The sequence below is a fragment of the Rhinatrema bivittatum genome, chromosome 13 (assembly GCF_901001135.1).
Source record: "Rhinatrema bivittatum chromosome 13, aRhiBiv1.1, whole genome shotgun sequence".
NCBI lineage: Eukaryota > Metazoa > Chordata > Amphibia > Gymnophiona > Rhinatrematidae > Rhinatrema > Rhinatrema bivittatum.
Genome location: NC_042627.1, coordinates 65,881,446 through 65,907,489, shown reverse-complemented (window position 1 = coordinate 65,907,489; position 26,044 = coordinate 65,881,446). Strand labels below are relative to the sequence as shown.

The 26,044-nt window shown below is 47.6% G+C and overlaps 1 protein-coding gene across 2 annotated transcripts in view; it reads right to left on the bottom strand.

The window, feature by feature from the left end:
* Positions 1-26,044, bottom strand: part of UNC45A (unc-45 myosin chaperone A) — a 55,102-nt gene that overhangs the window by 1,099 nt on the left and 27,959 nt on the right. For both annotated transcript variants that reach the window (XM_029574869.1, XM_029574870.1), the window contains 4 exons: positions 20,885-20,998; positions 19,670-19,785; positions 5,395-5,512; positions 21-176 (listed from right to left, as the gene is read on the bottom strand). In XM_029574869.1, coding sequence (XP_029430729.1) covers positions 21-176; positions 5,395-5,512; positions 19,670-19,785; positions 20,885-20,998 — 504 coding nt within the window. The remainder of the gene's footprint in view (positions 1-20; positions 177-5,394; positions 5,513-19,669; positions 19,786-20,884; positions 20,999-26,044) is intronic.

The window sequence follows — 26,044 nt, the reverse complement described above, 5'->3', positions numbered from 1 at the left end:
ATTACAATTCTTCTACGTACCACACGTGTAATCTTTATGCAAAGCTCAGGCAGCAGCGACGTCAGCATGGCCAGGGCCCCCGATGCCGCACACCTCAACTTCTCGTCATCTTCACCACTATATAAAACCATCAGCTTCAGGCGATCATTCCCCTCAGCCAGAAATAACTGCTGCACCTGCAATAGAGAAGCAGAATGAAAATCCCGAGGCAGTGGGGGAGAAGAGGCCGTTTCAGCTCGGACATGTAAGGAAATCTGGCTGGTGATTTCTGCACTTAGACCATGGGTGTAGAGCTGTAATCCTGGAGGGCCACAAACCAGTCTGATTCTCAGGATATACCTCATGAATATGCGTGAAATGCATTGCCATGCAATAGAGGAAGCATATGCAAATCTCTCTCATGCATACTTATTAGGGATATCCCGAAAACCCGACCTGTTTACAGCCCTCCAGGATTGCAGTTTCACACCGCTGACAGACAATCAGCACGCAGTTCAGGAACTAAGGGCAGCTTTCGGCTGGGACTAACACAGCTTTGAGGTGTGCTGGCAGAATACCATAGGGAGGGACTATATAGTACCTGTTGCTTTATATCTGCCCCCATCAAGAAACTGAGCTGAAAGTAGTCTGCCAGCTCCCACTCTCCTGGGTTTAAGGTCTACCTGCTGAGAAAATAGGCCCTCACATTGTCCTTTCTGGCAATGTGAGAGGTGGCTAATGCCTGAAGATGTTGCTGAGCCCATGCCACGAGAGCATCTATCTCCACTGACACCTGACGACTTCTGATTCTGCCCTGATGATTTATGTAGGCAACCGTCATGGCATTTTCTGACGTTACTCTCACAGCTTGACCTGCCAACCGCCCAGTGAACCATAGACATGCCAAGTGAACTGCGTGGGCTGCCAAACAATTAATAGTCCACCATCGTTCCTCAGCATTCCACCAACCTTGCGCCATCAACTCTTGACAGTGAGCTCCCCAACCCAGGAGACTCGCATCTGTCGTAAACACCAACCAGTCTGCTGTCACCAAGGGCACTCCTTTCTGAGGTGGTCCCTTTCTAACCATTAATGCAACTGCTCGCTCACTTCCATCAGCAAGTAGAGCCTTACTGTGTACTCCTAGGATTGCAGATTCTACTGTGAGCCCCACTTGCTGGAGTGGCCGCATATGCACCCTTGCCCAGGGTACTACCTCCAATGTAGTCACCATGGACTCTAAGACCTGCAGATAAGTCCACACCATTGGATGACTGGCCATCCTCAAGGACTGAACTTGAGTCACCAACTCAAGATACATTTCTTTGGCAGGAACACTATGCCCCGCTTTGTATTGACTCGCATTCCAAGGTAATCCAGGGTCTGTGTCGGCTGTTAAACTCAGTCTAGCTCCTGAAGGAGGCAGATCACTTTGTAAGATGCCAATTGACTCTCTTCTGCACTCTTTCTTGTTCGAATCAACCAGTCCAGAAATGGACAGGAATGGCCTCCTTATGCAGATGCCGCTACTACCACCATGACCTTGTTGTAGCCAGACCAAACGGTAGGGCTTGAAACTGATAGTGCTGCCTTAGAACAGTAAAATGAAGAAACGACTGATGCTCCTTTCGATGGGGATATATATAGATAGCCTTTCGTCAGATCTACAGATGGAGACTGAGTGTAAAGTTTTCAGTCTGAAGTGAGTCACGCATAAATTCAATTGACGCCCTTTAGATCCAGGGTCGGTCAGTCGGAACACTTAGCTTCTTGGGAATGACAAAATAAATAGAAAACCGCCCTGTATTTTCCTGCAATCTGGGAACTGGAATTACAGCACTGAGGTCTATCAGCCTTCTCAAAGTAACCTCCACTGCCAGTTGCATGGAAAGACCATAAAGGCATCTAGAGGAATTCGGAGAAATTCTGGAGCATAGCCATCTCTTATTACATCCAGGACCCACTGGTCCGTTGTGATTTGGGAACACATGTGATAAAAGCAAGTTAGATGTCCACCTATCTCTAGAACCGGTAGGTGGGCCCCAGCACCTTCATTGTGAAGATCGAGATGCTCTGGTCCCGGAGCCTGCATCCTTATTTGGCTTCTTAGGCTGAAAGGACTAGGACTTCCAAAGAGACACGACTTCTGATTTGCTGCACCTCTGCAAGAGCAAAAATGATAGGAATCTCTGGAGTGGCCTCTTGCCTCAAAAGAACATGACACTTGTCCTCTGGCAATCGAGGAATCTTGGATTCAGCCCAACATTCACCATCTTCTCCAACTTACTCCCGATCAAGAGAGAACTCTTAAAGGGTAACCTTGTCAAATTCGACTTAGAAATCGTATCCGCCAACCAGTTCCATAACCATAGCAAGTGTCTTGCCACTATCAAGGAAGCTGCACCTCTAGCTGCCATACACACCAAGTCACAGCCCATATCCCCTAAAAATGCAGCTCCTGGCTCCATTGCCAGCCCGCTATCAGCTCCCATTGATTGAGCCTCCTGAGAGAGATGCAAACTTGCTCGGGCCACCAAGTAGCAGCAACAAGCTATTTGCAAATTCATAGCCATTGCTTCAAATGTCTGCTTGAGGGTAGCCTCAATCCTTCTATCCTGGGCATCCTTCAAAGCTGCTCCCCCTTCAACCAGGATGGTGGTTCGCTTGGTGACAATGCACACCAGCGCATCAGCCTTCAGGAATCGCAACTGCTCCCTTGTCTTCCGATCCAAGAGGTATCAGCCCACCAAGGAATGCCCACCTTTACAACTTGTTTCTGGAGTTCCGCACAAGGTCACATCAACTGCTGTACTGGTTTCAAGAGCAGAAAGAAACAGGACACCTTGCACAAGGTGACCAAGATGAGATCTTTCTTCTGTACTCCTGTCTGAACATTTTCAGGGTCTAAGTCAACAGACCTGGCATCTCATCCTTATGATAAAAGCAGAGTACAGTCCTATGTGGCTCCAAGTCAGGTGGAATTTCCTCCTCTTCCAGATGTGTGGAATCTGAGTCACCCCAGGAATCATCTGATGGTTCACCATCCTCATCCTCCTCTACCTCACCAGGGACAGCCTCTTTACAATGCTTACATGACTTAGAAGCCAAGTGGGAAGACCTATAATGTGTCCCCTCCTTACAGGGCTGCTTAGCCTCCACTGGACACCCTTTCAGAAAGGCCTGTAACCTTGGAAAAACTCTACCCAGGAGAAAGAGGCTGAATCAATACCAGGACCCATAAGACTGAACTTTGCACTCTCCGAGCCCTCCGGGAACATCATCCCATCGGGAACAAGGAGGGAGGCGATCTATCCATTGTATCACCTCCTGCACCCCCTTCCACAGAGTCCTCCATTGGTAGAGGGGATGCCCCAACAGCAGCAAAATCCTTAGAAGGAAAATGGCTTTGAGCCTCCAGACAGGGTTGACACAGGCGAAGTGAGAGTGGCTGGCTTACCCTTATATGGCAAAGCAGCACAAATAGAAAGATGCTTAGACATTTTAGCCCCTGACGCCATTATCCTGCACCAAAAGGCCACTCTCCTGTCCACATGGACAAACTGTGCAATTACGTGCTCAAGCCTAGGCCACGAGCTTGTGCACATACACTCATGCATATGTGCGCGCCAACTCTAGGCTACAGCCCTACTGTATGTACTTGCACACGCACCTGAGCACATGGGAAGAAAAATGCCCGCCACAGTCTAAGCACATTTCGCAGCAGCCTAGGTACTCACCACGCAGCCGATCGACAGGACCTGTGATGCGGGGCCTAGAAGCGAATTATTGATCTGCAGCATCAAAAACGCTGGTTGTTTCTACTCTCCACTGACTCACCAGAGGTGTGGCAGGGGCTTTAGCACCGAGGGGGAGAAATGACCTGGCAGGGAAAAGGAATCCTTTCTATTACATGAGGTCAGCCCTCCCAGCCAGAAGCACTATCAGGCCAGCGGAAGCCGGGGGAGAGGGCACAAGTCTTCACCCTCAAGCTTCCCCTTGTCCTCAGGCAATCTTTAGAGTTTAAATCTGGCCAGGCATTGAGGCTTTTTGCTCAACAGAGGGAAGGACCAGCCTTCTGTCACCTCAGAAGCTCAACTTCTTCTCTTTCCCTCTCTTCTCCTCCCCCCCAACTCTTCAACATGAGCAATTCCCACTAGGGAGATGCATGTCCACCATCTGCTGGAGACTGATGTTGGGGCAGGGCTGCAGGTCAGCGAGTCAGTTTATTCCATCTCTATCTGCTGGCAATACTGCATCACCCACCAGCGTGGACTGGCCTGCCTGAGTGCAGAGGAATTAATGATCACGTGCGTCTCCTCTATCCATCCAAACATGCACCTGACACTGAATCAAGTGTGTGATCAACATTCTGATGCTAGATAGCCGGATAAATAGGATTTATCTGGCTCTCTAGTGGTTGCTGAATATCCGGTTCTATTCAGCGGCTGCTAGATAGCCGGGTAAGTCACTTATCCAGCTACCTAGTTAGCTGGATAAGCTGTGGACGGGGAATGGATCAAGGCAGCGCTCCTTAGCCACAAACATTATCTGCTTGTGGCTAAGGACCCCTCCAGATGGTCCTGAATGCCATTGCTAGAATTCTCACCAACGCCAAAAAAAAGGACCATATCACCCCGATCCTCCAGAATCTCCACTGGCTTCCCATTAAATACAGGATACAGTTCAAAACCAGCATGATGATTCATAAGGCCCTACATAGCATCTCTCCACTCAACTTAACCTTCCAGCTTCAACTACACACTTCTAAAAAGCCAACTAGAAGGGCATACCAGAACAGAATGGTCACCCAACCTGCAAAATCCTCCCTGAGGAAACGCGCACTATCCACAGCGGGCCCGTCTCTCTGGAACTCTCTACCACCAGAGCTCCGCCTTGAGCCGTGCCATACTACTTTTAAAGTGAAACTCAAAACTTGGCTCTTCCTTCAAGCCTTCCCTGAGAGCTAAGAGCAAGAAGAGCAACAACAACCCTCTTCTTATTACATCAATAATGTAAAGTTCATTTGCTTTATCTATTTGTTTGATTTATGTGTTCTAAGTTGATCTTAGTTTGTTCTTTCTACTCTATAATAGATTAATTATTTGATATGTTCCATGTAAACCGCCATCCCGGCGATAGTTATCTCTTTTACCTGTGAACCGGAGTGATATGTATTGTATACAGGAACTTCCGGTATATAAAAACCAAAAAATAAATAAAGAAACATTCAGCTTTAGAGTGATAACGTATCCAGCTACGTTAGGCCTGCTACTGAGCAGCTCCAAGTAGCAATTTCAGCAGCATAGATGGGACATTCAGCAATACAGCTAAGGTAGCTGGATAGGTCTATCTGGCTAATGTAGATAAAAGGCTATTGAGCCCTGGGTGCCACATTTCAGCTTTCCTTTCCTTTACCTCTTTACTTAAGGCCATGTTACACATGCACTCGGTAGCAGCCAATCGAATCATTTCATGTTCTTCAAACATGTAGCTTTCAATCATGGGCACTGCCTTTTCCTTGATAATCTTCTGCCTGGAAAAGGGATAAACAGGTTTCCTTACCTAACAGACAGAAACCCAGCTCCAAACTTTTCTTTTTCCCATGTTAACTTTTGTTAAAAAGAGGACCATCGTCCTGGAATTTACATTACTGAAAATAATCTGAACTGGATCAGTGCTATAACCGTGATTAAGTTAAGAACATAAGAATTGCCATGCTGAGTCAGACCAAGGTCCATCGAGCCCAGCATCCTGTCTCCCACAGTGGCCAGGCCAGATCATTCCTCAAAATATTGTATTACTTGCACTCTGCAAGGAAGTGAAGAGTCAGATACATGGATGAATTTTCCAGCATTCTTCACCATGATCTTATTTAAAATGACCTCAGCCTTCTGAATTCCAAGCCCATAGTTGGCCTTCTCCTCAAATTTGACCCCAATCAGTCCAGTCTGATGAAAAGTTATTGTGCCTCTAAATAGAAACAAAATCAACTCTATAAAGCATTTTTTAGCATTAAACAGTATTCCCATAAATTAATGCACAATTACCAGTTCTAGGCCAGCAGAAAAATGAGATGGGTCTGAAGACCAGGAAAGTTTGGTAATTTTTAAGTTAGTTTTTGAAAAGAATGGAAAAGATCATTTGCTTAAATATATTTCCCCAATGGACACTTCCTCTAGAGCAGAAGCATGCATTAGGTGCGATGACCAAGAATGGAAAAGTTACTTACCTGATCATTTAGTTCTCCTTAGTTTAGACTTAGTTTGGACTCAGGACCAATGGGTTATGCTCCCCCTGCCAGCAGATGGAGACAGAGTCAGGTTTCAAAGCTGACGTCACCCTAGATACATCCCCTGCAGTGACCTCAGCCCTTCAGTATTCTCTTCAAAAGCCAAAGGGAACATACTATCAAAAAAGCTTGATTAAAAACAGATAACCTAACTATACTCAACCAACCAAACACTGAACCCCTGAAAGATTATAGGTGCCCTGATCTAGGGACTGGATGATGGCTTACCCGTAATCTCTTGGAATCAACATCCACTCCATGGGCGAATCCCTGGCAACGTTCTTGGGCAGCCCTGGGTGGGATGCTGAGTCCATCTGTCAACACTAAGGAAAATGAAATTATCAGGTAAGTAATTTCTCCATTTCCTAGCGTGTAGCCAGATAGACTCAGGACCAATAGGTTGTACAAAAGCTACTCCCGAATGGGGCGGGAAGCTGCCCAAGATCTGGTTAACGCCGCCCTTGCAAAAGCTGCATTCTCCTGGGTCTGAACGTCCAGGAGATAGAACCTGGAGAAGGTGTGCAAGGAAGACCACTTCGCCATTCGGCAGATGTTGACGGGAGACAGCTTCTGCCCATGAGACTACCTGAGCCCTAGTGGAATGAGCTTTAACCTGAAGGGGTAATGGCTTTCCTACCTCCACATAGGCTCCTGTGAACACCTCCCTAAACCAGTGAGCTATGGTAGCCCACAAAACTGGTTCGCCCTGCATCCTTCCACCGTGAAGGACAAACAAGCGGTCCATCTTTTGGACCAATTCTGAAACTTCTAGATACCACACCAAAAGCCTATTGACATTCAAATGGTGGAGGAGGCGGTATTCTTCCGCATCCTTGTGCTTATCTAGGGATGGCAACAAAATAGACTGATTCAAATGAAACTCAGACACTACCTTGGGCAAGAATAATGGAATGGTCTAAAGCTGTAACACTCTTGGAGTTATCTGGAGGAACAGTTCCCGATACAACAATGCCCGTAGTTCAGAGATGTGATGTGCCGAGATTATAGCCTCCAGGAACACCGTTTTCAGGGTTAATAAATGCAAGGAAAGACTGCATAGAGGCTGAAAGGAGGGCCCTGCCAAAAACTCCAATATTAGATTAAGATTCCACAAGGGAACCTGCCACTGTAGGGGTGGCCGGAGGTGCTTCGCCCCTTTCAGAAAATGGGCCATGTCCGGATGAGCAGACAGGCGGGTTCCGTTCACCTCGCCCCTGAAACAGGAGAGAGCTGCTACCTGGACCTTCAAGGAGTTACGGGTCAAACCTTTATTCAAGCCGTCCTGCAAAAATTCTAGTATTAGTGAGATTTTGAACAACCGATGGGAAACACCACGTTCCTCACACCAGGCCTCAAATACTCTCCTAACCCGCACAATCGCCAGAGACGTAGAGAACTTCCGCGCCCGGAGTAAGGTGACAATTACTGCCATCGAATATCCTCACTTCATCAGGCGAGCCCTCTCAAGGGCCAGACTGTAAGACAGAATCGAGTCGGATCCTCGTGAAGGACCGGTCCCTGCTGTAGCAGGTCTCTATGCGGTGGGAGGCACAGAGGAGTCTCCACCAGGAGACTCCACATGTCCAAATACCACGGACGCCTGGGCCAATCTAGATTTACTAGTAGGAATAATCTCCTGTGGTGCTCGATTCTGCGAATAACCCTGCCCAGGAGGGGACACAGAGGGAAGGCGTATAGCAGCTCCTCTTCTGGCCAGGTCTGAACGAGAGCGTTGATCCCCAGGGTCAACTGATCTCTTCTGCGACTGGAGAATTGGGGAGCCTTCACATTGTGAGATGCGACCAGCAGGTCGATGGACAGGAGACCCCAGTGATCTATTATCAGCTGAAAGGCTTTAGCAGACAATGCCCACTCTCCCGGATCCAGACTCTCCCTGCTTAGAAAGTCTGCTCTGACGTTGTCTTCTCCTGCAATGGGGGAGGCTGAGATCATCTGTAGATGTATTTCCACCCATTCCATAAGGAGATCTATCTCCTGTAACACTTGCTGGCTTTTGGTTCCACCCTAGCGGTTGATGTAGGCTACCATTATTGCATTGTCCGACAACACGCAGACCGCTTGACCCTGGAGTATGTGGCTGAATTGTAGACACACCAATCTGGCTGCCCGGGCTTCCAGGTGGTTTATGTTCCAGAGAGCCTCTTCTTTGGTCCAACACCCTTAGGCTGTCAGTTCCTAACAGTGAGCTCCCCAGCCCTGGAGGCTCATGTCTGTTGTGAGGACCAGCCAATTTGGAAGGGACAGGGGTACACCCCTGCCTAGATGAGCTTCCTGCAGCCACCACTGGAGCCGAAAGCATACTTCCATTGGTAAGTGAAGGCGAATTGAATAGTCTTGTGACAGTGGATTCCAATGTGACAGCAGCAAGCATTGAAGTGGTTGCATGTGTGCCCTCGCCCACGGCACAGGGTTGCCGCCATCAAACCAAGGACTTGAAGATAGCTCCACACCGTTGGGTGTATCATGTTCATCAGCAGATGCACTAGGAACATCAACTTCCTTATCCGTGTGGTTGGAAGACTTTGCCCTGCTTGGTGTCAAACTGGACTCACAGATATTCCAGGGATTGAGACTGCTTTTGTCCAGGTTTACAGCCCAACCAAGTTCCTGAAGCAAGGAGGTCACCCTATTGGTCACCTGGAGATTCTTCTACAGACTTTTCCTGGATCAACCAGTTGTCCAAGTTCGGGTGCGCCGGGATTCTCTCTTTTCTCAATGCTGCTGCTACAACCACCATAATCTTGGAAAACGTTCTGGAGGCGATGGCCAGGTCAGTACCCTGAACTGATAATGGTGACCCAATACCACAAAACGTAAGAAACGATGTTCTTATCAGACTGGAACATGTAGGTAGGCCTCGGATAGGTCCAGGGAGGTTAAAAACTCTTCTGATTGTCCGTCTATCGTGCGCATCCTTTAAGGCCACTCCTCCCTCCACTGGGATAGTCGTTCGCTTAGAGACGGCACAGACCAGCGCATCCACTTTAGGGAAACGCAAACTCTCTCTCACTGCCGGATCCAGTGGGTATAGAGCTTCCAACGCTCATCCCCCTTTAAAACTTGCTTGTGGGGCATCCCATTCCAGGTCAATCAACTCCTGGTTGGCTTCCAGTACTGAAAAGTAGCAAGAGGCTTTCCGTAGAGAAATCAGAATGGGATTCTTCTTTGGTTCCGTCATAGAGTCCCCCCTAGGAACTCTTAGCATCTTCAAGGTCTGGGAAACCAGGGCTGGCAATTCATCTCTATGGAAAAACTGTTACATGGTCCCATATGGTTCTAAAGCCAGGGGAGATTTCCCCATCTTCCAAGGAATCTATATCCTCTTCTTCATCCTTGCCATCGGGGTCCCTGCCAGGGATACCCTTGGTGAGTTGAGGAATGCCTCGAGGTCTGCCAATAGGGAGGGCTTACCTGCTGAGGTTCCGTCTGGACAGGGGCAAGTGAGGTTGCAGACTGCGCCTGTATGAAAGCCTGAAGGCCTTGAAAGAATTCCATCCAAGAGAAAACAACCGGGTCCATGCCTAGCCCAGGAGGTATTAGGGTAGGTGCCGCTAAATTTCTCATGGATGACCCAGTCCCTGGATTACTCAAATCAGAGGTACTTCCAGTTACGGCTGTGACTAACCCATCCTCTGAATGGGAAGAGCCAGGCTTAGCAAAGTCCAGGGAGGCCAACTCTCCCTGGGCTTCCTCACAGCGCTGACATAAGCAAGAATCCAGGTCAGACTATGCAGCCCTAATATGACAAGCAGTGCAGAGAGAAAGGCACTTATTTTTCTTTGCTGCTGGATCCATTGGCAACAGTAATTGCGTGTTTAGATGGCTTGCGCTTAAAGTTTTATGCGCAGGGGCGCTCGTGAGCAGCGCTAGCGGATGGTCGCATAGGGGCTCGTGCTCCCTCCCAAGGCTCCTATTTTGCTAATAATTTGTGGATAGCGAGGACTTTTCTTACTTAGGACCCGGGCGATTAGCTGCAGGATCACACAGGATGGCTGCGAGGAAACGGGCTACCGACCTGAAGCAATTTTCCTTCAGTAAAGTGGCTGACATGCTCGTCCCGGAGGACGATGACGCACAGGCCTGCCAGCAGCGGGCTGAATTAGAGGCGCTTGCGGATGCGGGTTCCGGGCCGAGCCCCACGACTGAGCCTGCTTTGGGAAGCCTTCACCCAGATATACCTACACGCTCTGAAATCAGGAATTGGTTTTGTGAAATTCGAGCTGACCTTAAAAGCTATAAGTCGGAGCTACAGGAACGCATGGGTGAATTGCGAGAAGACTTAAACGCGGTCGGGAACCGCGTGGACGACCTGGATGTACGCGCCGACAATCAGAGCGCTAATCTGGACACTTTAAATCAGCAAACTGCTCAATTTCGCCAAACTATAGAGGTGATGTCCGACAAGCTAGAGGACCTCGAGAACCGCTCTAGGCGCTCTAATCTTCGGATTCGAGGGGTGCCTGAAATTGATACTTATAAGGACAGCATGGCCACGGCGGTGGCCATTTGCAAAGCACTTCTTGATGAAGCTCTGACTCCCTCGAGCGCGGCGAGAGCGGACACGGTTATTGAATTGGAGCGGGCTCATAGAGCCTTGGGCCAAAGACGGAATAATCAACCTAGGGATCTAGTGCTTAAATTTCTTAATTTTCGACAGAAGGAGGAGGTAATGGCAGCGGCTCGTTCTCTCCCCAATTGGACATGGGAGACCAACACCGTTACTGTATTTAGTGACCTGGCATCTTCCACACTCCAAAAGCGTTACCAATTACGGGAAGTGACTGGAGCCCTTCGGAGTGCAGGGATCAAATATCGATGGACATTTCCTTTTGCCCTACAATTTCAATGCAAAGGGACTACTTATAGACTCAAAACGCTGGAAGACGCCGCGCAAGTATTTCAGGAGGCGGGGTTAGAGATTACGTTTACCGCGGAACCGGCTGCCCATAAGTCGACTCGGATGGATGCCACGCCGAGATGGAAACGACCTGAAGCAGGCCGAGGACGCCTTCGCAGACAGCACACGCCGGCAAGCGGGACTCCAGCGAACACAGGCTGAGACATTTATCTACCTGGGCCCTTGTTTTACTGTGAGGGCGGTGTTGTCTCTCTAACAGAATTTTCTTTTCTAGTGCCGCGTCGCGGCTGTTCCTGTTAGGTTATGCTGACCTGACTTGGTTCCGGTGGTTCTGGCCACCCACATTTGCTATTTTTATGCCCGGTTATAGGGTGGGCTGTAGGCCCTTTATTCTTATGCTGTCTACCGTTATCTACAATGTTTCTTTCCTGCTGCTTTCTGCGGGGAGCTTTGGGGGGGGGGGAGTTGCTATCAGCCGGAGCGTTGTTTCTCTATACCCCATGGGAAATGGTCTGCGGAGGGTGGAAGCGGACGTCACTGATTTCCCACCTTTATCCGAAGGAGTCTCTAGGGGAGGTATATATATCTATGTTTGGCTGGGTTTTTTGGCTTTGGGGCAGGGGGTTTCGCTTTTTTCTTTCTCATTGTTGCATATTGCTGGATTGGTTCATCAGTCTCCTACATGGCCAGTATCTCCTTTGGCTAATTTTTTTGTTTTCCGCTATTTCTTATGGTTAAAATAGTGTCACTGAATGTCAAGGGACTAAATTCCTATAGGAAGAGATTCCTGTTTAAACAGGAACTCCAACATCAACGGGCAGATATAATCTATGTGCAGGAAACTCACCTCAAGAATAGACATAGCCATTTATTGGCACAACGAACTCACCCACATGTTTATCACGCTGGCTGTGGGGCGGGCGGTAAGTTTACGGGCACGGGAATTCTACTAGCAGCGACTCTAGTGTTTGAATACATTTCCCATATTGCTGATCCTAACGGGCGTTACCTCCTACTGAAGATCCGGGTAACTAACCGGGTGTATACTCTGGTTTCTATTTATGGCCCAAATAGGGAGCGGGATATCTTTTTGTCGGAACTGGGAGGCGTGCTTTTAGAACATGCCGAGGGGCATATCATTTTAGGGGGGGATTTTAACATCACCTTACAGCAAGAGCTTGACAACTCACGGCAGCAGTCCCATACTCCTCCGGGGTTGCGTAAGCGACTCAAATCCTTGATTACTGACTGGTCCTTAATGGACATCTGGAGGCATCGTTACCCTAAGTCTCGCTCGTACTCTTTTTATTCTGCCCCTCATGACAGCTATTCTCGTATCGATTATTTTTTAATTGATAAACAATTGGGCAATAGGGTGCGCAGGACTGAAATTGACGCCATTTCATGGTCAGACCATGCCCCTATTTTGCTGGAGGTGGATATGAGCGACGGAGATCAGGGTGAGCGCTTTTGGCGACTAAATGAGTCATTGCTCCAGGATGCTTCCTTTGTCCAACAGCTACTACCCCAATTACAGGAATATTTTGATTTCAATACTGACCCCGAGGTAAACCCCGGTATCATATGGGATTGTTCCAAGGCTTATGCTAGAGGCCTCTTACTCTCCCGAGCGGCGGCCTGTAAGCGTCGGAGGGAACAAGCCAGGCGACTTTTAGTGCACAAAATTCAGGAACTCACCCAGGACCATATGCGCACGCTGTCCTCTCGTTGCTATCAGAAGTTATTAGCAGCCAAATCCGAACTCTACACTCTAGATAATGCCCGACTGCTGCATGCTTTAGACATTACGAAACAGGCCTATTATGAGGGGGGAAACAAGGCTGGGAGATTCTTGGCCCGCAGTCTTAAAGCCAGACATGCCTCTACCATTATCCCCAAAATTAAGAATGATAAGGCTGAGGTACTAACAGCCTCTACAGACATTAGGGATGCATTCACCGCCTTCTATGGGCAATTGTATAGTTCTGATGGGTCCATCCATCCTGATAGCATAGAAGACTACCTGAAGGGGGTTACTTTACCGAGTCTCACATCTCCCCAATGGGAAGCACTAGACGCTCCTATAACGGAGGAGGAAACCTTGGCGGCTATTAAATCCCTTAAACCTGGTAAGGCGCCCGGCCTGGATGGTCTGTCGGGGGTTTACTATAAGAAATGTGCTTCTGTCCTTGTAGGGCCATTGGCGCAATTCTTCAATAGCCTCCGGGCAGAGGGGAAGTTAGCGCCCCAGGCGAATGTTGCGGTTATTACTGTTTTGGCTAAGCCAGGGCGGGATCCCATTCAATGTGCCTCTTATAGGCCTATCTCCCTCATAAATGTTGACCTCAAGCTCCTGGCCCGCATTCTAGCGCTTCGTTTAAATCGGTATCTCCCGAATTTGGTTCACAATGACCAAGTGGGCTTTGTTCCGAACCGCTTGGCGGCCGACAACATTAGAAAAGTGCTGGATCTTGTGTGGTGGGTCCATCGGCAGAAAGAACCGGCAGTTCTGCTTTCTTTAGATGCGGAAAAAGCTTTTGACCTGGTCCATTGGCCTTTTTTATTTATGACCTTGCAGAGGATGGCCATTGGGCCAGGTTTCTGTCAATGGATCCAGCGCTTATATGACCGTCCCAGGGCGCGGGTGAAGGTGAATAATGGATATGGGCCTGCTTTTGACATTGGCAGGGGTACTAGGCAGGGGTGTCCTCTCTCCCCCCTTTTATTTGCGATATACCTAGAACCTCTTGCTACCACAATTCGTGATTCCCTGGACATTAAGGGTGTTGAATTGGGTGCCGCTCAGTACAAACTATCCCTGTTTGCAGACGATGTGCTGTTAATGCTGACGAATCCCCGATCGTCTCTCCAGGGGGCTATTCGGGAACTAGGTCGCTATAGTGCTGTTTCCGGTCTGAAGATCAACTTTGACAAATCTGAGCTGCTTAATATTAACTTGAGTCCTGATGATGTACATGCCCTGAAGGGCCATTTCCCGTTCAAATGGGCTAAACACCACATTAAGTATTTAGGTGTCAGAATATCCTCCCAACTCCCTGACTTATATCGACTGAATTATCAGCCTCTCCTGGATAAGATATTTACTGATTTAAGTCGCTGGAATAAGGGGTTGTATTCCTGGTTGGGCAGGATTGCCATTATTAAAATGAACACATTGCCTAAATTCCTTTACTTGTTCTCCTCCCTTCCTGTGTACCTCTCTCCCCCCTCCTTCGCACTTGGCAAAAGCGCATCTTTGACTTCATTTGGCGCCGGCGACCTCCTCGGCTTGCACGGGCGGTTCTTTACTTACCCAAATTGCAGGGGGGCTTGGGAGTACCTAATATTCTCTGGTATTACCGCGCTGCGCAACTTAAGGCCCTGATAGATCTTCACCGCTCGTGCTCTCCCAAACAGTGGGTGCTTATAGAACAAGCTATGGTAGGCCCCATGGCTCTTACAGCCATGCCGTGGCAACCTCGGTCTACATGGCGCCCTGTACGCTGTATCCCTTGGGCCCTGGAAACCACCCTACGTATCTGGGGACAGTCCCGTATACCACTAGTTGGGATGTATAAATATTTTTATCAGTCTTCCCTCGCTCATAATGGGAATTTTACTCCGGGGCACTTGTCTCCTCACTTCCAGCCATGGAGGGAGAGGGGCATACTCACTATTGGTCACTTTTTATCTCAAGAGGGTTTCCTTGCTTTAGAGCAGCTTACGGCTAAGCACAGTCTCCCCTCCCCCAACTTTCTTGTGTATGCCCAGGTTGTGCATTTCATTAGGGCTTTGCAGGGAACTCATTCTTTACGCCCGGGACGCTCTCTGTTTGAAACCTATTGTACTTATAGTGACTCGCTTCGGAGGGTAATCTCGAAATTGTATCAAATGTTTTTTCACCAGGGGATCGGTCAGTGCTCCTTTGTTTCACAGTGGGAGGCTGATTTACAGATGCAGTTGGGTGACGAGGGTTGGAATGCGGTGCTGCTGTCGGCCAGGCGCTGTTCGATATCGGCACAATTACAGGAAAATTGTTTCAAAATGATATACCGTTGGTATCACACCCCTGCTAAACTCCATAAGTTTTATCCTCACCTTGGTGATCATTGTTGGCGTAACTGTGGCCAGACTGGCACATACCTGCATATATGGTGGTCTTGCCCCACACTGGTTGGGCTATGGCAGGAGGTTTTTGCCTGGTTAAGCACTCTTCTGGACATCGCTTTATCGCCTTCGGCAGCGATTGCGCTGTTGCATATATTTCCAGAAACTATCCCTAACTTGTATTGGCGTTTCTGTGTACAGCTGTTCATTGCTTCCCGCAGCCTTATTGCTGCATGTTGGAAATCTGCCCGTGTGCCCACACTGCCGGAGATTCAGGCGAAGCTTCACAATTTTTATAAGCTAGCTTCTCTGACAGCTACTAAGCATCACCGCCTTCCAGCCTTTACTAAGGCATGGAAACCTTTTATTACCTTTTTGGGTGGCTCCTAGCCGCGCACTGTTTCTGGTGGGTGTGACCTAGGTATTGGTTCTTCCCCTGCCCAGTGATTGGGGAGGGCTTCCTTAGCACTTTTAGTAGCTATAGACTGTGGGATCCCTTGCATTCCTATCCTTTCTTTTCGCTTCTTTTTATTTTTCCATGTTTTTTAACTTTATACTGAATAGTTGTTCTTAGTTGATACTGGTTCACTGCCTTGCTGTTTTGCTGTATTTAACTTTTCTTTCCCAGCCTATTGCCTCGGACCAATGGACTTTTTGCTTGGACTGAGACTCCTTCGTGGGGGGAGGGGGGTGGGGTGGGGGGGGCAGTGTACTGTTTGTTTCATTGCTGGTTACACAATTTGTTTGGCTGACTTGTGCGTCATGACCTGGCTTTGTGTGTTGTGCAGCTAATAAAAATTGTCAAATTTCAAAAAAAAAAAAAAATTTTATGCGCAGAGATTTCGGGCACCTAAGTGGGCCACAGCGAGATGCACGCACAGCCTTGCATCTGCCTTCATCTGTATTCTGCTCCTAGTAAGTTGTGCACAGCTTTATGTGCACAGAGCTTGTGCAGAGCCGACATGCACTGCGCTACCGAAGCTCTATGGTGGGCAATACAGGCACAAAAACACGCGCAAAATGGCACCGCCACAGCCTACCACACCCAAAGCGGGGCTTAGCCCACCGGGTGGCCACTCAACCCACTCGGAAGTCCACTTCCCCTTACCCCAACAGGATCAGGAACGACATCGGTACTGCACGCCGAGCAAGGAGACCAGAGGAAGTCTTACCGAAACCCCTCCAACGTCTCTGAATCAGGAGGAAATCCTCTTCTTTCTTTTTTTTTTTACTTACCTGGGCTCAGCACTTACCGGCTGAGTACAGAGAGTCTCCGGCTGCGGGGGGAGAGAGCTTTGGCCATCACTGCCGCGCTCGGCTTCCTGCACCCGCTGCCTTTCAGCTGCTTCAGCAGCAAAGTCCACGCCAGGAACCGGCTACCGGATCAAGGCACAACTCTGAGGGAGCTCGGAAATCACTTCAGGAATTCTCATAGGGAAAGCATGTCTACATCTGCTGGAGACGGAGAAATACTGAAGGGCTGAGGTCACTGCAGGGGTGTATCTAGGGTGACGTCAGCTTTGAAACCTGACTCTGTCTCCATCTGCTGGCAGGGGAGCATAAACCCATTGGTCCTGAGTCCATCTGGCTATATGCTAGGAAATGCATATTTGGGTAAAAAAGGTCCCCTATAAGAATGCCAATGAAGAGAGTTTTGCATTACTTGCCAATTCTGCAATATGTTTTGGGTCAGAGTCTGTAATAATGACTTTTTCCTTAAAAGTGCAATATGAGCTGTTTGAATTTTATTTTTATTGAATTTTACATAACATGGCTTTTTGATTGAATTTTACAAAACATGGCTTTTTCAGCAAGCTTTTAATGATGGCGACAGTAATTTGTGAAGCAAAAAAAAATCACAAAAAAGAAAAGATCTAAAGGCTGAGGTGAAACGAAGTTGAGATAGACACAATGTTGAATGTTGTTGTCTATATGTCTTACTGTTAGGCCATTATTATGAAAATTGTAATGAAGCTTTTAACTTTTTAGTATTGTCGTTATATTATTTGTAATTTTGATTTTTAGTATAAATGTTCTTATGTAATTTTGTAAATCGATATGATGGTTCCCACCAAATACCGGCATAGAAATTTCAATAAATAAATACATCTTTAAGATACAATACACAGAGGAATGTTTCTTAAAACATCTGTGAATTGTATCTTAAAGATAAGTAAAATTCAATAAAAATAAAATTTAAAAAAAAGTGCAATATGAGCAACTATGTATTAAATATGGCATAGTTTCACTGGAAGCAAAACTGTAATATCAATAAACACGGCTGCTGAAAAATTGTGGAACATATGCAAGGGTAATGTTGTGAAAAACTGGTATTATTTTTAGGTCTCTTTCTTGCAGAAGTTCCTTTAGAGCTTCTTAGTTTAAGGGCTAGAGCTGTTCTACTGTCTCCCCAGTACTCTTCCACCTAATGGAGGTCCAAATTAAAGTTTTGACATCCTGAAAATATAGAAATTGGAATTGTATAATTTGCAGTCTTCCTACACCCACAATTTTGCAGTGGTTCTGCACATAAGAGACAGTGCTTTGCTTGGGGGGCGGAGTTAAGATGGCCGCTTGCAGGTAGCACGTCTCGGAGCTCCCGGTTTCTTTTCTTGTTTCTTGCGAACAAATACTTATTTTTTTGACCTGATGCCGCCGAAAAGGAAAGGGAGAATGAGGGTTTTTCCCTCAACACCCTCTCTCCCTCCGGGACAAAAGACTCTTGCCGAGTGTGCTCAGTTTAATCTGAATCGGGAGGAGCCATTCCCCGCTGGCGAAAACGACAGGGAAGCAGCCGTTTCGCCTGGGGATACAACGCTGAGCCCACCGATGCTAAGATCACCACAGGCAATTTCCTCGACACTCCCGCCAGAGACTGCGTTGGACCCCGTGAGATTATAGACCTCAACGGGACCCTTGGAGGGAGCAGTGGCGGGTGAAGATTCGAGAAGTGAAACATCAGTACCGGAAGGTATTGCAACTCCAAGGTTGGAAATTTCTTCTAATAAAAATGCTTCAGAGTTTATATCGATTGCTGGGAAACACCAGGAGTTTGCAACCCCGGTTAAACCGCCTGTAGTTACTTTGGACGTACTCTGGGAGCTCATGGCTCAGCAAAATTTAGTAACTCATGGGACAATGGTTCAAGTTACTCAAATTGCTACACGTCTTGAGATGGTGACCCAAGACCATAATTTAAGACTGTCTGAACAAGGGGAGAAGATACAGCAAATAGAAACCCAGTTGAAGGCTATCCAGAAAATACAAACAGCTACAATTCAAGATTGTACTGCCTTGAGTAAAAGAACAGAACTCTTGGAAAATCGCATAAGGCGGTTAAATTTGAGACTATTGAACTTCCCCAAGGTAATGGGTGAGTTACCAAGGGTGACATTACATAAATATCTGACTGAAATTCTTCATATATCATCAGAAGATATTCCACCATTTAACAAGGTGTACTTCCTGCCTTTTAAAAGATCAAGGAGTAATGGAAATCAAAACCCTGTGGATCTGGAGAACTTGACAGACTACTTAGAATCATCAGGAGTGGAAATTGTGGAAAGGGCCACCTTACTTATTTCTTTAATATATGAAAAAGATATGGGCCTCATTATGAGGAATTATTTCTTAAACATGGGAACTAATTTTCTGGGCCAATGTGTACAGATCTTTCCAGATCTTGCTAAAGCCACGCAGGAGAGAAGGAAGGGATTCCTAGCACTAAGGCAAGAGGTGAGGGTGCTAGGAGCCACATACCAGCTTAGGTATCCATGTAGATGCGTGGTTAAATTTAACAACAATACCTATATATTCCTGACTCCTGAACATCTAAAGGCGTGGATAGACTCCCAGAATCGGCTATTGAGAGTATCATCTCCATTAGTTAGCCCAATATCTTAGCATAAATAGAGAGATTGAAATAGTGCAAGCTATTGGCATTTTCTTTGATTGATTTCTTAAGTAAAGCTTCCTTTTATTTCTTTGTTGTCCGCCCCCCTCATTAAAATAGACTTGTGGACTAATAATGGAGACATATTTCTTTATATTAGAAATGATTTATAATTATGTATAACTTTATTTCTGTTTTTCTGTGCAAGGATGGAAATGCTTGTAATTATTTGAAAAATTAATAAAGAATAAATTAAAAAAAAATAAAAAAAAAAAAAAAATAAAAAAAAAAAAAAAAGAGACAGTGCTTTGACATCAATACAATTCTACAAATACTTTAAACTTGTAAATCTATCACTAGCTAAGGAGGCACGACCGTATCTTCCCTCAGGAACAGTTTGCACGGATCCCTGTACAGCCCATGGGCACGAGTATATGACGATATTAGACCTCCCATGTCCCACTGCTAGCACATTTTAGACTCATACGGCTGATGAGCCTGGGATAACCAGGAGAGCACTTACCTTAGTCTTTCACTGATCCCTGCCAAGTTTGTTAAAGCCATGAGTGCCTCAAAGTTTTGTAGTCCTGTTCGGTCAAGGTGTAGAAGGTTTATGAGGGGTCGCATCACCTCATAGATCTATGGAGCAATCCAAAAACAAGGAGGGCTGGGTCTACAGGACATGCACAAGAAGCACACCAAATCCCAAGCAAATGCCATGCTGCAAAAAAGCAGGGATCAGAACCTCATCCCCCAACATTCACTTAACAGCACAGGCCGCATCTTTCACACAAGCCAACTGGAAAGGTAAACTTTGCAGAGGACGAGCCAACTTATACATTACTTCCAGCACGACAGGGCATGCTGAGCACTGTCTTCTCTTCCTCAGCTGGCCCAGATATATTGCAGCGGCAGTGTTCACAGTCTTTAGCAAGAAGGGTTACTGGGGTTCAGCCTCCCCCCCACTTACAGAAACATACACAGTTTTGGAAAGAGGAGGCAATCATTATTATTTAGATTCTTACAGAGTATGTACAGCACTGCACAGAGATACAGCACAGACCCAGCTCAGCTCACAGCCTCTAAGCTGTTTTTTAAATGTTCAATTCCACTCCATCCATAGGTTCTTAGGCCAGTCCCAACAGGACGATCAGATTACAATGCCACTCTGAAAGGTTACCAATCAGTATGAACAAATAAGCCTTGTGGACAGCTCATGATCAGTAACCCTTGTTATTTTTCTATCTGCAGAGCATATTCTCAGTCTGAGGTGCTACTGCCCAATGGCCAAAGATTTTATACCAGCAATCCTCCTTACAGGGGGGATCCCAGTCATTATATAACAGCAAAATCTAGGGACTAATCTTAGGGCCATAACTGTTGGCTTCTGGAGGAACCCCTGGTGCATGGTCCCAGCCAAAAATAGTAATTGCAATAAGCGAGCTGGGATAGGGATATAAACCAAGGGAAACCCCACCCCCCAAGACTTGCAAATAAAAGCTCATGGCCCAAGAGAGAGGTCACTTCTAGTTGAGCTGGATGCTGAAAAATGAGGAAGAAACTACCGTGCCAAAACCCACCCCTGGAAAAATGCTCGGGAAATTTACTTTAATATCTAATACCAGCAGACACAAGCGCAGGTGTCCAGATCATAACCCTTCTTCATAAGGGCTAGAAATTTCATGATGTCAAACAACCTCACTCCCCTTTGCTATCATCATTGCACAAGCCTGCTCACCCGCTCTCCTGGAAATGCTATCTCTGGGTTTGAGGTGATCGTAATCTTTGCCAAAGCCTGTGCCGCCTTAGTCTTTCCAACATCTGTGCCTTCCAAGGCCAACGGAATAAGGGCCTGCAGTGAGAGAAAGGAGGAGATAAGGAACCCCTACTGTGCCTTTGTATTCCAGAATAAAAAGAGAATCTGCTGCCAATTTCTGTTCACTGCTCCATACATGAATTCTTAAATCACAGGAGCAGACGGTATATAGGAAAATTGGTCCTTACCTGCTAATTTTTGTTCCTGTAGTACCACAGATCAGTCCAGACTCCTAAGTTTTGCCTCCCCTCCAGCAGATGGCGACAGAGAAAATGTTACTGACACTGTCACTTAACCTGGTGAGCCACCTGCAGTCTGTCACTATTGACCTATACCCAAGCCAAGATGGAAATGTATTCCAAAACAACGTAGTTTATCATACGTCTCCCGCCGAACGAGCAGGAGGAAATGGAACCACTTAATCTGAACGATCCTTTCAACCATATAAGCAAAATGTACAACCATCACCTGAGCCAGAAAATCTTCAGCTTATATACAAAAAAACCCACAGATTGAGCGGACTTGCCAAACCTGGGTAGGACTCTGGACTGATCTGTGGAACTACAGGAATGAAAATTAGCAGGTAAGAACCAATTTTCCTTTCCCTGTACGTACCCGGATCAGTCCAGACTCATGGGATGTACCAAAGCTTCCCTAAACCAGGTAGGACTGCGAGAGTCCTGCTCCAGGCACGCTTTCACTAAAGCTCCTAGACTCTGGTGTCTGGGCATCCAGACGATAATGTCTGGAGAAAGTGTGCAATGATTTCCAAGTAGCCGTCCCACAAATCTCTTGCGGCGACATTAACTGACATTCAGCCCAGGATGTCGCTTGCGACATAGTCAAATGAGCTCTCAGACCCTGAGGCACCGACCGGCCCTTGCTCGCAAATGTACACCAAAGCTATGGCTTCCTTCAACCACCGCACTATGGTCACTTTAGAAGCCTTCTGTCCCTTCTTCGCCCCACTCAAGAGAATGAAAAGATGATCAGACACTCTAAAACCATTAGTAACCCTCAGATACCGCAACAGCGTCTGCTTGACATCCAGACACCTCAACTCCTTATCCAAAGGAACCATCCTATCCAGATTTGTAAAAGCTGGTAACTCCACAGACTGATTCAGGTGAAAGGACGAAACATCCTTCGGAAGAAAAGAAGGCACTGTACACAAAGAGACACCAGAGTCCGAAATCTTTAGGAAAGGATCTCTACATGAGAGGGCTTGTAGCTCCGAAATCCTTCTACCAAACAAATTGTTACCTTCAAAGTTGCCCTGCGCAGCAGCTCAAACGGCACCCCATGCATCACTTTAAGAACTAAGTTTAGGCTCCACGGGGGACACATGTTCTGCACCGGGGACGCAAATGCTTCATACCTCGCAGAAAACCCACCATATCCAGATGTGCAGCCGGAGGCATACCATGTATCTTGCCTCTAAAGGCACCCCATGGCAGTCACCTGGACCCTTAAGGAGTTGAAAGCCAAACGTTTCACCAAACCTTACTGCAAAAAAAGACAAAATATAGGCCACCAAAATTTCAGTTGGATCTACTCTGTGCTCCTTGCACCAAGCCTTGAAAACCTTCCACACCTGCACATATGCCAAGGAGGTGGACTTCTTTCTTGCTTGCAACAAAGTGGTAATAACATCCTCCAGATAAATCTTTTCTCTCAGACGCCTCCTCTCAAAAGCCAAGCCACGAGAGAAGTGATCCGCCTGATCCAAAAACATAGGATCTTGGCACAGCAGATTGTGAAGATGAACACTGCGAGATTGACTAAATCCGTGAACCACGATGACGAAATTCCGGCACCACCAGCATTACTTGCCCCAGATGAACTTCTATCCTTCACAAGACCTTTCCCACCAGCGGCCATGGTGGGACACATACAGGAGAATCCTCTGTGGCCACGGGAGGACTAAAACATAGACTCCTTCTGCCCCTTGCTATCTTCTTCGACTGAAGATCCACTGAGCCTTGGCATTCTCCCGCGTTGCCATCAGATCCATGCAAGGGACTCCTCACTTGCGATGAATCAGAAGCCTGGCCTTCTCCGACAACTTCCATTCTTCGGGATCTATCTGCCAGCAACTGAGGAAATCTGCATGCATGTTGTCCAACCCCGCTGTGTGGGAAGCTGCCAGTAACTCCAGATGCCGCTCCGCCCAGTGCACTAACTCCTGCACCTCTTGCTAATGCCTGACTCTTGGTACCGCCCTGCCGGTTGATGTAAACCATCGCTGTCACATTGTCCGACAAAACTCTCACTGGCCTGCCCTGTACAAAAGGAAGAAAGGCCTGCAACACCAGATGCACCACTCTAGTCTCTAGATGGTTGATGGACCATGACACCACCTCTGGGGACCAGTGCCCCTGTGCCACTTGAGTCTGACACACAGCCCCCCTAACCTGTGAGGCTGGCATCGGTTGCGACTACTATCCAAATCGGGACTTCCGAGGCCACCCTTTGGCTCAAAATTATCCCGACACACTCACAAACCCAGACTCAACCTGGCACTTTCCGTAAGAGGCAGCGCTGGATGAAATTGGTCCGATATCAGGTTCCACCTGGAGAGCAAAGCTGACTGACGTGGCTGCATATGAGTGAATGCCCAAGGGACCAATTCCAACATGGATGCCATAGACCCAAGAACCTGGGAACTGCACTGCTCAGCTATCTGTAAATCTGTCCCTGGATTTTGACTATCTGCTCCTCGGTAAGAAACACTCTCCTGAGCCTGGTGTTGAAGTATGCTCCCAGGTATTCCAGAACTTGCGATGGAACCAATTGGCTCTTGGGAAGATGCACAATCCAGCCCAGGGACCATATGCACTGCAGCACAACTGCCACTGCCTGATGACAAAGGTCCTTTGACTTTGCTCGAATCAAGCAATCGTCCAAATACGGGATGCCCTCCTGCTGAAGAGCTGCTGCCACCATGACCATCACTTTTGTAAAGGTCCTTGGTGCTGTTGCCAATCCAAAAGGCAGGGCACAAAACTGAAAATGGTCCCTGAGAATCATTAACCTGAGAAACCTTTGATGATCCAGTTGAATTGGAATTTGAATATACCCTTTGGTCAAATCCAGAGAAGCCTCCAACATAAGTAGATGAGTGAAGGTCTCTCGAACCGCACGGGGACCTTATGAACAAATTCTAAAGTATAACCGTGCTCTACCACACTTAGGACCCACTGATCTGATGTAATCTTGGCCCACTCCTCCAGAAAACTTGTTAAACAACCTCCAATTATTGGAACAGAGGAGCAGGCAGGTCTCTCTTCATTGGGTGGACTTGGAACCAGAAACCCCCTGACCGATACCATTTCTGGTTGGTCTCCTGCCTTGAAAGGATTGATTCCAAGACTGCTGCCTCCTGGCGTCTTGCCTCTGACCTCCAACCGAAGGACGAGACTGCCAGGAATGTCGGTTTGACCAGAAACGAGCCCATGCCTAAGAGAAACCTCTGCCGTCCCTCGGCTTGTCTTATAGCAGTTTGTGCCCTTTAGTCTCTCTTGAGATGCTTCACAAGCTCTTCCAAGTCCTCTTCAAAAAAAAAAGCTTCCCCTTAAAGAGAAGCAACCCTAGCTGAGACTTAAACATCCGCCGACCTCAACCAAAGAAGCCTCCTAGTGGTGACTGCGGACATCATAGATCGAGAGGAATTGCGCATGAGATCATACAAAGCATCTTCACCATAGGCCACTGCGGTTTCCAACCTCTCGGCCTGCTTTATGTCTTCCGCGGATAGCGTACTATCTGATTACAATTGCTGTACCCGACACAATCCGGCCCAGAGCATAAAACTACTACATCCGGCAGCGCGAATGCCTAACACCGACCCCTCAAATATCTTCTTGAGTTGTACCTCTAACTTCCTATCCTGCATATCCTTAAGTGCCACCGATCCCGCCACCGGAATCATTGTCTTCTTAGTCACCACCGAAACTGAAGTATCAACCTTCAGCATCTGCAAAAGATCCAAAGTGTCTTCCAGTAATGGATACAGTTTCTCCATGGCTCTGCCAACCTTCAAACCTGTATCTGGAGTCTCCCACTCCCACAGCACTAATTTCTTCACTGATTTATGGAAGGGGAATGCCTTCACTGTTCCCCTTAAGCCCTCCATGACCGGATCCACTCCCTCATGGTCCGAATCAGCCTGGGGCTCTTTAAATCTCAGTTCCTTTAGGACACATGGGATTAAGGGCCATAATTCTTCCTGGCAAAAAAGACGGACCACCTTCGGATCATCTCCCTCCAAAGAGGGTGCTTGATCCTGAGCATTATCAGGGTTGGCACTATCCAAAGGAGGCTCCAGCCTCGATGAATCTCCAGACAGAGGATCACCATTCTCCAAGTTCTCCAAGGTATCATCTGCATTCCCTGAATGCAACTGTTGTCCCAGCACTTTCCGAACTCTGGTCACCCCACCAGAACGAGCCGATCGAGGCCTCTTAGCCAGAACTGGCTCCTGCAGGTCCACTGGCTTATGAAGGAGACATCCTGCCGCCTTTCTAGCCAAAAATGCCTTGTGCATAAGAACAAAATCCGGGGGAAAACCCCCTGGGGTCTTCTGGATCCTGCTCTAGGTCTTCCTCCTCCTCCCCCAGCAGGATCCCAGGACCCCCGGGCTCTGAGGGTCTCAGATCTGCCAGCAAAAGTGGTGGGGGCAGGGCAAAGGCTTTGCAGGCCCTGTTAGTCGCAGCAGCAAACAAGGACAAAATGGCTGCCGTTCCTGCCAAAATCAGTAAGACAGCTTCGGGCTGCTCGGCTCCCCCCACACTTCCTGTGGGGGATCGCTGCCTGTCCAAGCCTTTTATCGCACTCCCCGAGCTGCCTTCTCCTCCAGAGAGGTAGCGGGAGCAAGTGCCGGTAAGGGGAAGTCACACGCACGTCTCTCTACATGCCGCACACTGCCCACCACACGGCAGGGCTTTCCTCTTTTTTTTTTACTGCCATACCAGCCCGCCTGCAAAACGTGCTGCAAGAACTGGCCCCTAACGCGCCCAACCTCCCTGAAGCGGCATGCTGCAAATTCCAGCCGAAGCACCCGACTGGCAAAAAAAAAAAAAA